This window comes from Camelus bactrianus, chromosome 9, assembly GCF_048773025.1.
Source record: "Camelus bactrianus isolate YW-2024 breed Bactrian camel chromosome 9, ASM4877302v1, whole genome shotgun sequence".
Classification (NCBI taxonomy): Eukaryota; Metazoa; Chordata; class Mammalia; order Artiodactyla; family Camelidae; genus Camelus; species Camelus bactrianus.
Window position 1 is genome coordinate 40,855,310 of NC_133547.1, and position 13,612 is coordinate 40,868,921.

At 40.3% G+C, this 13,612-nt stretch overlaps 1 protein-coding gene across 1 annotated transcript; it reads left to right on the top strand.

Annotated features, from left to right (window-relative positions):
* Positions 1-920: 920 nt before the first annotated feature.
* Positions 921-1,328, top strand: LOC105063711 (small ribosomal subunit protein eS17-like). The gene has a single exon (XM_045511697.1). The coding sequence runs from the start codon at positions 921-923 to the stop codon at positions 1,326-1,328; it is 408 nt and encodes a 135-aa protein (XP_045367653.1).
* The last annotated feature ends 12,284 nt before the right edge of the window (positions 1,329-13,612 follow it).

Below are 13,612 nucleotides of genomic sequence, written 5' to 3' on the forward strand. Positions count from 1 at the left end.
GGCTGATCCCTCTTTTCCTCAATCTTCTTTTAAAATAGTTTTACTTGTGTCTCATTTTATTGACATTATCTCTTTGTATTCAAAATCCCTAATTGGGCTCTAAATAACATGATGGTAAGGAGTGTACCTTCATAATTTTCTATCTGCTGTACATAATCAGCACAGTGTACACGGTCAATAAACAAACAAACATGTAAACCAAAGGGAACCAGAGAGCCTAGTAATAATGTAGGTAAACAGGTCCTTTCCTTCTGAACCTTCAAGCACAATGTCTGGAAAACAGCTTGAGCAAGATAAATTTGGAATGAGTAAATGGTTACCAAGAAAGCCTTTTCTGATTAGAAGGGAACCAATCAATTCAATCAAACAATTTAGGTAGGCTCAAGGAGTCACCTTGAGAAATAGTTCTGTTCCTGCTTCCATTTCACAAAGAAAACAGTAAGGAATAAAGATGAAGAAGAGCTTTGAAATAAAGCCTTATAAAGTAAAAAGAGACCCCCCTCACTCATCTTTTAAATATCGTTCACAAGTCACTTAAAAACCTAAGAAGGTAAGTTAGTACCTTCTCTTCTCATAGGTTATAAACAGGGAAGTGAGAGTGGACTGAAGCTACCTATCAACAGAGCCTGAAGCCCAGGTGCTTGAGCAGTCCACATTCCCCACAGTGCTGCTGGCCTCAAGCAAATATTAACTTTGCTATGAGACTGAGATAATAAATAAAATAACCTATGAGAACTCATCTGTAGCTAGAGTTTATATATATATATATATATATATATATATATATATATATATATATATATATATATTTAAAATCTTTATCTTCACTTAACTTTTGTACAGTGCAAGTAATTTATTTCTTTGCTATTCACATGTATATTTTAGTGTAAGGCCTCCTCTTTTACCAAGGACCTCCCAACATGGGCCACATCCCCACCAAAACTGTGAAGAAGGCAGCCTGCGTCATCACTGAGAAGTACCACACACGCCTGGGTAATGACTTTCCCACCAACAAGCACGTGTGTGAGGTGATCGCCACTATTCCCAGCAAGAAGCTCCACAACAAGATAGCAGACTGTGTCACACACCCAAGGAAGCGGATTCAGAGAGGCCCAGTGAGGGGCATCTCCATCCAGCTGCAGGGGCAGGAGAGGGAGAGGAGAGATAATTACGTTCCTGAGGTCTCAGCCCTGAATCAGGAGATGAGTGAAGTAGATACTGACACTAGGGACATGCTGAAACTCTTAGACTTGGGCAGTCTGTCTAACCTGCAGGTCACTCAGCCTGCAGCTGGGATGAATTTCAAAACACCACCCAGAGCCATTTGAATCTTTCTGTGGTGCTGTAATATTTTCAATAAACCTCAGGCAACAATAACAACAAAAAGAGTAAGGCTAAGGAATGGGGTTGTCTGGTCCACACTTCCTCTCTCTATAGTCTGCATGTGAGGACAGCGTGGCTACTTGCCACTGCTGAGAATTTAGCTAAGCTACTCCCTAATATTGCTGCCCTGGCATCCTTTTTATGTGGCCAGCCAGCCTGCAGGGGCCTTGAACTGACTCTAGCCCATCCCGTAAGTGCATGTCCTAGATAATAACAGCTTTTAGAGTCACAAGTAAATGTAAGATCCTGGTATGACTTTCCCAGCCACTCATGGTAAGCACTCTCCCCTGCTCTCCTCTGCTTCCTAAGGCCTTCGCTTTGTGCATCCCCTAGATAAGACCCCCAACCCCCCCACCCCCCATGAAGGCCACACACCATCCCGCTCTTTTTCTTTTGAATTGACCAATCTAGACTTAGGCAGGGAATACCAAAGCACTTCATCTGTAGACCCTAATCAAGACATGTGCCCCAGGTCCTGCCGTGTTCTTTGCCAGCACCCCACCTTGACCTCCTTGCATGGCCCCTTAAGGCATGCAGTGTATCTCCTCTAAGATCTGTGAGCAATAAACTTCTCTATTTCAATTCCCTTGTGGTCTTTCTTGAACTGTGGCTCAACAGCCAGATACCCAGGGCTATGCTTAACAGATGTTCATTTAACAAAGTCACAATAGTCACACAAGTACCATTCCCCTCCTGAGGGCAAAGTCCCTAAAGAAAATAACCAGCCTCTAAAGGGTGGGCCTTGGGAATCCGGTCACTAAGAATAAGTGCAAACTTTGTAGTAATACTATAGATTTTTGTCTCATTATTTCTTGCAAATAGTTATTATCTACTATGTGTAGATACACATAGTATCTGCCCTGGGACACAGTAGCAAAAACAACAGAAGAGTTTCCAGCTCCTGTAGGATTATAGTCTTATGAGGGAGACGGTCAATAAGCCAATAAACCAGTAAATGAATTGAAATAATGATACCTGACACAAAGAAATAAAAACAGGGCATAATCTAAACAGAGTCAACAATTACAAAGTCTCTGAGATAAGGGATGGGGACAAGGAGTAAAAAAGAAAAATAGGCAGCCAAACATACAGTTAACTTTCCATTATATCCACAAAGTCACATTCCTAATCATATTGAATAACTGAAGTTAACAGATAATGCTCAAAAATCCGGTTTATTTTAACCCTTTAAATATTCTTTTTAGAATTTTTCACCTTTTTCAGACTTTAAGTATATAGACTTTATAATTTAAATTCTTCCTGGAGTCAAAGAATCAGAACTGTAATTGCTTCTTGCACTGTGCTGTATGAGTTGAGAGTCCAAAGTGTTCAGCTGAATCTGTACCCACTACAGAACATATCTGAAGCTTGTATTCTTGCAAAAGTTTTATCAGTGGCTTAGCTTCCAAAAAATAAATATCTGTCCTTTTTAAGAATAGAAAATGGTTTCACAACCTCTTAGAAATTGAGAAGTAGCCTTTCTGCAAAATAACTAATTGGCTTAAATATTAAACAGGTTTCTCTATTGACATTTTTAGATATAATTTGCCTTTAAAATTTTTGTTTAGCATCAGTAACTGCCTCCATTACCTAATTAACCTCAGTTCAAGTGCTGGAGCCCTTCTTTAACTTAATAGGGTAACTACCATTTTGTGAAGATGTGGAGGAAGGAGCTTGCTAAAACAGAAAGAACACTTGATTTGAAGTCAGACATTTGCTCACACATTTATGCATTCATCTATTTATAACTATGTGTAAACAAATAATATAAAAATATAATAGTTTATAACTATTTATTAAAAATCTTACTATAACTGTTTATTCAAAAAAAACTTAACATAGGCTCTGAGGTAGATACAGTAGTGACTAAACGAGACATGCTCTATCTTCATGGAGCTTTCAGTCCAGCCTCAGTTCCCTCACATTCTTCTACCTGGGTAATTTTGAACAAGGCATTTCATCTCTGAAAGCCTGGATTTCCACATGTGTATAACAGGCAATTTGCAGAGGGGCTATAAGGATTACAGATGATAGTACAGGCTTAGCCCAATGCCTGGCATCCATTGGTTACTTAGTAGATTTCAATAAAGACATTCTACCCAAAGACCTCATGTATTCAGATACCTGTCACTTGTGAGTTAAAACAGTGGCACATACCAAGGCTTCTGGAAACCTGGGTACTAGTTCATAGAAAAAATACTTCATTCTAAAGAACAAATGAGATTGTTTCAGTTCATTGATTATTTTATTACTGTTTCATTTGTTACACTTGTTGGATAGCTATATTAATTTGTTAGCTTGAGCAAATATTTCTCCAGTTTGTTAATGCCTATCAGAAAATGATAACTCAAATTCTACAAGGTTGCCAGTCACAGACTTTCATTTCCTAGAACAAGACTAGCCTCAGTTACTATTTTTAATCCATAACAAGATTCCAGGAGGACACAAGTTCTTTAGAATCCTAATCAACAGCTTTGACAATAAATGTTTGCTATCATGGACATTTGTTTCAGTTTTCTACCAAATCTACATAGTAAGGATATGCACACTAATTTTTCTTCCTGAGGATAGAAAAAATTGAATATTTCCTTCAATATATTATTTTAATTTATTCCCCCAAAGTATAACATAATCATGCATTTTCAATTATTAAATTAGAGCTCTTTATAAAGGTAATATATAAATGCATATATATATATACACACACACACACACACACACACACAGAGAATCATTATTAAAGTAGAAGCCTAAGACAAAGCAAGGGAAAAAAGAGATTTCCTCTAATTTTCAAAATAACAATTCCCCACAAATGTCATTTGGGAAATGCCCATGAGCACCAATATCAGGGGAGATTACGGCTTTGCCCACAGAGGGACTCAAGTTTACACAGAGGAGGGAGGTTAAGAGAGGGGCCAAAACTCTACCAGCCTCCTAAAGGTCATGCAGAAAGACAGATCAGGCCTCACTTATGTCAAGTGCATAGGGAGATGTATTTTTGTATAAAAGAAGGATTCCAGATGTCTATCCCAGTTCTGTGAATCAAGGGAGATGGACATGCATTGTCTCTGTGGCCTGGCTCCCCAAAGTTGGTATGGACCCCTCTGAGGCACTGACAGGTAATGTTTACCTATTCTGCTTGTGTGCACGTTAGTTTTTACTGTTTTAATCTGTGTTTTGCTAGATAAGGACAGGGTACAACTACCTAGCAGACTAAATCAATTAGCAGTTTAGTGACAAAATCAGAATATTTGCCTATCTGGTTTTCCAGCTGTTCACCTGAATTAACCATCAGCTGGCAAGAATCAACAACTCTCATCAATAAGTCAAATGTTGGCTGAATTGATTGGTTAATTAATTGATCACTGAATTCAGCTAAGAGAATGGCTCCCTTTCAGATAACACCTAAATCACTTCATGTCTTCCCTTGCTTTTTTGTTACTGGAGGCTACAAAACCTGTGATTATTCACTGAGTATTTGTATTTTCACCTTGCTTTGTGATAACCCTCTTCTCTTTCCCACAAGCTTGCTTCGTGTGTGTGTGTGTGTGTGTGTGTGTGGTGTGATGTGTGTGTGTGTGTCCTGGGGGAATGGAATGCTTTCCAATTAGGAAAAAAATCAAGTACAGAAGGAATGTTAAAAATCATCAAATCCAAATAATTCTCTAGTGCTTTAGTCTCCTTTAATTGTTTTCATAAATTGTTCTTATTGAACATCTTCATTGAAGGAAAGTAGACGCCTTCCTAAAAGAACTTATCTATAGATAGCACTAACTGGGCTGGCATAATTGGGAGGAAGCAGGGAGTGGAAGAGAAAGAGATTAAGAGGAGAGGAGAGGAGGAGGAGAAAGCACTACAATTTACTGAGCACTTACTCTGGCCTCAGCTCTGTGCCATCATGAATTACAGAAATACCATGTGGTTTGGCTTGTAGCTCTAGAGTCAAGCAGCATGCATGAGCAGACTTAATGTAGGAGCACGTTAGCAGCGTCCACATCTCTAAATTTTTCAATAATATTTTTTAATTTAATTTTTTTAATTTCCTCACTTCTGCTAAGGAGAAAGAGGGAGAGATAGTGGCTGCATACTAGGGTCAGAGAAGGGGTAGTTAGTATTACTGTCCTCTCTGCTGCCCTCAAAAGCCTCCTCTGCCCAGACCTGTAGGTAACAGAGTTTCTCTTCCCTTGAAGGTTATAAAATGCCTTTGCTCACATAGCTTCATGATTGAGTAGGATTTGAATCCAGGCCTGTTTAGTTTTAGAGCCTGTGCTCTTAACCAAGCTTCACTGTCTTACTATTCAGTCCTCTCATACCCTTCATTGGCTTTCTATTCTCTGTAATGCCTTCCCGCACTGCATCAAGGTACAAGTGCCTGGTAGCAACAATTGCCTTACAATTGCATGGTAGAGAGAAAGTAGTAATTCCATGTGCCCATACCCAGAAAGTGTTAGTTGTTTTTCTGTTTTGTTTTTTGTTTTGTTTTGTTTTTGTTTTTTGAGATAATGGGCTGACCTGATTTTTTTTTTTAAGATTATAAAGAAAGGACATAAAAGTAGTAGTGTGAAAGCAAGACTAGTAGAAAAGGTTGTCAAAGTTTGTGACCCTTTATGGGATTGTTCCCTCATCAACCAACAAAACAAATCTCACTTGCCCTGAAGTTAAAACTCAGATGAAAGTCTACCTTCTGGAACCATTTCTCTTCCCACATCTGTGAGATAACACAAACTAGCCTACATACCCAAGCCCCGTGAGAGGCAGTGTTAGTGGTTAGGAGCGAGGGATCCAGAGCAAGTCTGAATCTCCTCTGTGTCACTTTCTAGCTGATGCCCATGGTTAAGTTATTTAGTTTCTCCGTGACTCCATCTGGAAAGTAAGAATAATAAGAATACCCATGACATGGGGTTGTTGTGATATTTAAGTGAGTTATATATTTTCAGCACTTAGAACAGTGCCTGGGATCAAATACTATCACCATCATTAGCAGCAACAGCGGCAGCAGCCAAGAGTTTGGCTGTACTCTGCCAGAACTGAAGCCCTCTCTCTGAGATCTCAGATTGGTATTTGTGCTTTGCAGGGGATGGAGAGAAGTCCTCTATTTGTGCCTTCTCCCTGCTCCTCTCAATGGTCTCAGTCTGAATCACCAATTGCTGGGCATTCTCTGGGCACCAGGACTGCTGATCAGCACAGATTCTGGATTAGTCTGTGGGCCCCTTTGGAAAGCTGGAGCTAGGGCTCCACAGAATGATATCTAGGCAATGGATCAGTTTTAAAATGGGATTAATGTATTGAAGGCTGTATAAGAGATTGCAGGAAGACCTTAACTATTCACACAATTACAGGCACACGCACTACAAGATACAGCAAAAGTCACTGGGGTTTGTTGCCAATGCCCCCTTCAGAGTAAGGCAATTTCTTGGTAAATGTAAGTAATGTTAGCAGCCCTGAATAGCCAGTGATTTCCCAATCTTTGTACGTGTATTCTTTTTGTACATACTAAGCACATGTTAAGTTCTTCTCCCACTCTGTATCCCATTTTACAGATGAGAAACTGTGTCTCAGGGAAGTTAAACAACTTGTCCAAAGTCTGACTCATAGAGCAGAGCCCCAGGCTTTGTTTAGGTCTCCCTGGTCACCTGTAATAACTACTTCATTATTATACTCCCACAGAGTTTTCTATATCTGCACGTGGGTTGAGAATACTAAAATGGTTTCAGCCTAGAACTGTATCTGTGGACGGCAGTGCTTTTTGAGCAAGTTCTCCAACTGGCCTACACTTTGTGGTGAAGAGAATGTTTGGACTGAGATAGAATTGAGGAAGAAACATGGGCTTCCTTATCACACTCAAAAGAACCTGCAGCTATCCTACATTCACTTGGTTGGTTGCACAAAGTGCTTTTGCTACCTGGTTCTGAATCTTCTTTTCGCATTTACTGCAGCCCCAGATTTAAAAAATTTTAATGGCTTGGTTTTTATTTTATCTATTTAAAATTTCAAAAGAAAGCATTCTTGCCTTTGAATTACACCAGCATGGGCACTGACCTCAGAATCAAAGACTCTCAAACCTCACAGTCACAACTTTTCTCTTGCTAGCACTATGGAAAACAAAATAGAAATAAGAAACTTACCTTTCAATTCACTAAGAAGATGAAAAGAAAAGAATAGATAATAGATATGATAAGGGCTATATCCCTAAAGCTAAACAGTGCTTAGGGATGAAAGGGAGGATCCCAGGCATTTGTATCTCTAGGTTCTGTCGAAGAGTTCACAAACCCTCTGGAATGTGCCCACCTTGCTTTTAGATCTTCTTCCTTTCTTTCCATAACTCCCCAGGCTACCATAGCATATTCAAGATGAGCATAGAGCAGGTGATTCACTTTCCTTCTCCTCCTCCTCCTCCTTCTTCTTCTTCTTTTTCTCCTTCCCTTCCTCCCCCACCTCCTCTTTCTCCTTCTTCATTTTTTTGGGTCCTTCCTCCCTTTTGTATTTTTCTTCCCGTTTCTCCCATTTCCTGCTTTTCCCAAATCCTGACATTGCTCCTGATAAGAAGGGAGGATTGAAGTGGTCACAAGTTTTTATTGCAAATTCTTTTCTTTCCCATTTCAGGTCTTGAAACAAAAAAGAAGATATTCCTTCATGAAAATTAAAAAAAAACCTTCCAAAAACCTGAGTGGGAATGAAAATCATCCACTGTCAGTCTGTGCTCTATGTGTGAGCTAGAACTTTCTGCCTTTTGTGTGTTCTATCCCTGAGTGCTCAGGGAGGCCAAGCCATGGTGACCTTGCTCTGGAAAAACCAAACAATAGTGGAATTTGTGCTTAGGGGATTCTCTTCCATCCAAGAGGTAAATATTTTCCTCTTTATGATGTTTTTAGTTTTCTACATTTTAATTGTTTCTGGAAACATTCTTATTGTCCTGCTAGTTTTATTCAGCCGTCACCTCCACACCCCCATGTACTTCTTCCTGGTGAACTTGTCCTTTCTGGAGATCTGGTATACCTCCAATATTGTCCCCAAGATGTTGCTGATTATACTAGCCAAACAGAAGACTATCTCTGTGGCTGGCTGCCTGGCACAGTTCTACTTCTTCGGATCCCTGGCTGCAACAGAGTGCCTTTTGCTTGCTGTGATGTGCTATGACCGCTACCTGGCCATCTGCCAACCTTTGCACTATCCCATCCTCATGACTGGCCCCTTCTGCATTAGGTTGGCTGCCAGCTCTTGGCTCTGCTGCTTCCTTCTCACAGCAATTACTATGGTCCTACTGTCTAGACTAACCTTCTGTGGACCCAATGAAATTGATCACTTCTTTTGTGACTTCACACCTCTAGTCCATCTCTCCTGCATGGACACCTCACTGACTGAGACCATTGCCTATGCCACCTCTTCTGCAGGGACTCTGATCCCATTTCTCCTCATAACAGCTTCCTATTCCTTCATTCTTCCCGCCTCACCACGGTTGTAGTATTCTACAGGACACTGATTGCCACATATCTTGTGCCCTCAGCCAACTCTTCCCAACTCTTGTGCAAAGGGTTTTTTCTGCTCTATACCGTCCTGACACCCATGTTCAATCCCATCATCTATAGCCTGAGAAACAGAGACATCCATGAAGCCCTGAAGAAATGCTTGAATAAGAAGCCAAGTTTCCTTAGATAATGCAAAAAGGAAAAGAGCTATATTTGTCTGATGATTGATAAACTGGATTAAATAATTTAGATTCTATGTAAAAGGCAACTACCTAAACCAGTAACCACCAAAGATTGATGACCAGATGCCTCTGACTGAGGCTGTGGACACTGCTAAATTCTGACAATGAAGCTGACAGGTGAACTGGTGTCTCAGGTTTGATGTAAATAGGTCAGATTTTTCTCCATTATCTTCAGTAAACCTGGATCCTTGTGTAAAAGCTCACCTACAAAATTAGTTGATAAGGCTGGTCATTCATTCATTTAAATATTCATTGAGAGTCTACTATTTCCAAGGCATTGTTTGACATATAAGTGACAAAATAAACAAAAATAGAGGCAATATATAGGGCAAAGACAAACGTTAATCAAATAACTAATGTAAAACTACATATAAACAAAATAATTATACTTGTGATTCAGAATTAAAAATAATAAGATGGCTACTACATACCTATTAGAATAGCCAAAATCCAGAATACAGAAAACATCAAATGCTGGCTAAGATGTAGAGCAACAGAGACTCTCATTCATTGCTAGTAGGAATGCAAAATGGTACAGATGCTTTGGAAGACAGTTTGGAAGTTTGTCACAAAACTAAACTTGCTCTTACTATCTGATTCAGTGATCACATGCCTTGGTATTTACCCAAATGGCTTGAAAACTTATGTTCACACAAAAAACCTACACATGGATGTTTATAGCAGCTTTATTTATAATTGCTAAAACTTGGAAGCAACCAAGATGTCCTTCAGTGGAAGAATGGAAAAATAAACTGTCATACACAGATAATGGAATATTATTCAGCACTGAAAAGAAATGAGCTAACAAGCCATAAACATACATGGAATAAATTTAAATGCATTATTACTAAGTGAAAGAAGTCAATCTGAAAGGCTACATACTGTTTTAACCCAATTATATGGCATTCTGGAAAAGGTAAAACTTTGAAGACAGTAAAAAGATCAGCAGTTGTCAGAGTTCAGGGTTTGAGGGAGGACTAAATAGGCAGAGCACAGAGGATTTTTAGAACAGTGAAACAATTCTGTACGACATTATAATGGTGGATACATATGTATATATATTTGTCAAAACCAGTAGACTGTACAACACCAAGAGTGAACCCTAATTTAAATTATGGACTTTGGGTGATCATGATGTGTCAATGTAGATTCATTGATTGTAAAAAATGTACCACTCTGATGTGGGATGTTGATAGTGAGGGAGGCTATGCATATGGAGGGGAAGGGGGTATATGAGAAATCTCTGCACTTTCCCCTCAAATTTGTTCAGAACCTAAAACTACTCTAAAAAAATTAAAAATAATAGTAATAATTATTATAAGGTGTTAATTATACATCAAGAATATGGAACTTCATTTCCTTTTTCTGCAGTAGATTTGGCCTAGGCAAAGAATTTTCTTATTCTTTGCACTGAAGAATTGGAAGTGGAAATAAAGATTTGGGGAAATGAGTCTAGGCAAAGGACTCATGACAAATCTGTGATGCTCCATCTGCCCTGCGGCTATGGTTGGTAGGCTCAGTTGGAAGCTAAGGCTTCATACTTGTTGATTTCTACCTCTTCCTGCCAGACACTCTACCAGGCTCTTGCCTTCACTTCCTCCCCTCCCTGCTGGTGCATGTTCTCAGTAGTTAGAACACAGGGCGTGGTGGGCATGTGTTCTTTGCTCTATGCAACTCTAAAGAGCTGAGTTGACTTTATGGTCGAAAAGCTGAGGTCAGCATTGCACACTCAGATGTTGCTTGCCTTATTTTTTGGCTCCTACAAATTATGCTCCCTCAGTGCCAAGGATAAGATGATCTCTTGCCTAAAGTTTCTTTTGAAGTTTCTTCTTTTTTCGAGTTAAGAAAAGAGATTAGGTTCAACACTCATGGGGGTTACTCAAAACTCTGGCTGGGAAAAGCACAAGTGAGATTGTACTGGGTATCTGAAAACATTCTCAGACTTTGCCTTCTGAAGAGAGAATTGTCCTCTTCCTGCTCCTCTTGTAAACAAGGAAAATACTGTGAGCTCATCTTAGGGTTCTCCTGGTAAAAGTGAAAGCTGTCAGCTTTCAACGGGCACAGGTGGCTCATCGGCAGCAAGTATTAATGTCAGATTAACTGTGCAGGAAGCTGGATAGGAGAGCAGGCATGTTTTTGATTCTAACTCTTTCACTTTCTAGCAGTGTGCTTTGAGCAAGGTACCTAAACCCACCGAGTTTAGCCTTTCTCATCTGTAAAGAAGGAAATGCCATGCCTATCTCACACTGCCCCTAACTGAGGACATGTACAGTGCTCTGGCCCATAGGAAATGCTCAATAAATGGTATCTCTTATAATGCTTCTTCTAGATTCCACCTTCTGTACCAAATCCTAGCCAAAGCTATTAGCTAGTAGAAATTCATTTTTTGATATTACAAAGTAATAAATATTCAAAATATTTAAGGCCCAGAGAGAGTGTATGGATTACCCAATCTATCTTCTTGCACAGATAAAGAAGTGACCCCTTAGGGGAGTAAGTGGACTTTCCCTGGACAACACAGGTAAGAATCCAGCACTTCTGTTTCTGAATCCAGGCCTCTATCCCCTATACCACACCACCTGCCAACTCAGTGGCTTTTCTCCTTGCCCAGGGACACATAAGGAACTCCCCTGTATATGACAAAAATTGCCTGTAGCATCACCTTTTTGTTATAGTTGGCCAGGAGAGAGTGTAATGTATCATAGCACATGCCAGAGCCATTCACCTGCCCCTCCAGCTCCAGGCCCCACATTGCACCTCCCACAGGCTCACAGCTCCAATCTGGAAACAAAGCCTTAGGGTATTTGTGGGCAGCACAACTGCTGTCACCTGGGAGAAATTTCCCAACTATTCCTTCTGCAGGAAGCCACAACTCCCAGCCTTTCGAATGAGGAAGGGGAGATGTTGGGGCTTCCTGGTTCCACTGAGACATGGCAATGAAACACAATGCCTGGTTAGTGAGGGCTGCAGGACTGGAGCAGCCACAGCCCTGGTCCCACAACTAAAAATAAATCCTAACATTGGCAAGGAACCCAGAGGTTCTGAGCTCACCTGGATCACTGGTTTTCTGACTTTGGAGTTGGGCAAAGATGTCTAAGAAGCCTCCAAATGGGAGAGGAGGATGAGCAGTCTCTGAGCCCCACCCTTGTGTTCACTGAGCAGTTCTATTTTTATGTATCTTATTTATTGCTGTTCCAGTTGAAACTTCATTTGAATGAAGACTTCTGCTGCTATGTAGGTGTACAGACACACACACAAACACATATTTTTTTTTCTAGACCTCTCCTTTCATTATAGTTTCCCTTATTTTCCCCACTGGAAAAATATACAAAAACATGAAAGTTATGTTTGGATTAGTCTCATAAGGTCAAGGACAATTGGTGTGCCCTGACTGAAAGGAGAATAAGGAGAAAGTATTGAGACAAGGCTACGGCTTCTAGAATGATGAGCTTCTGCAGATAATTCTGCACGTCACAGTTACTTGCACTGTGCTTTTTAAGCCTCTGAGTCTCTGTAACTGACTTCTACAAGGTTGAGTTGCAAAGCCACACTTGCCAACAACTTTCCCAGGTTTATCAAGGATGCTCGTCCTTGTGAGACACTGGACATATCCAGGTAGCATGGCCAAACCCTGACATATCTGTGCTTTTTGTCTTAGATTTTGTTTTGGATTGACCTGGAAAAGGAGCCTCTTGTGATCCACAGACTTAGAGTCCTTCTGAGGAAAAGTGAAGGGGAGGCTACACAGTGATGTAAGTTTCTGATTCTTGCCCCAGGGCTGTGCAGACCTTTGCTGATAGATGGGAGGACTGCAGAGGTACAGCCAAGATTAGATGAGGGTCAGGAGAGACGGTCATAGCAACTGTTGCCATCACAGGGAGTAGCTGTATTTGCACAGAGACCTGTCACCCTGTTCTGTCTCAACTCAGGCAAGAGGGCAAGGAAACCCATCTAGTCTGGGTTACAGTGTCGTATGACCTTGGTGGTTTCTCAGTGGTCCACACCTACTTGAGCTCAAAGAAGATGGAACCTTACTAAGAGAGAGTCACAACTTTCAGGTAGAAGTCAAGAATCTTCAGCATAAGGGGTCCATTCCTTTTGCTTCCTCCTGGGGCCTGATCATCCCCCAACCACTGAGGGAGTGGAGGTCATGGTAATCTGCTTAGCTCTTTCCTGGCTGAGAGACCTGGGGAAGGTCTCTTCAGCTCTTTAAGTCTTAGGTTCTGAATCTGAAAAATCTAGAAGATTGCCTAGCTATTTTCTTAGGAGTATACTGCGAATAACAGCTAATGTTCATTTCATATTTGAAACTTTATAAAGCTTTTCCATATAGAAAATAAAGAAATGATCTATAAGAAATGATCCCACAGCACAGAGGAAAAAACTAAGACACAGAGACATTAAATGACTTCCTTAAACTATCTCTGTGAATGCCTTCTGATTTCCAGCCCTCTGTTATTTCCTTTACATCATACTCCTAGCTGTGAGATTCCATAATTCAGTTCTTCTCTTCAAGGTATG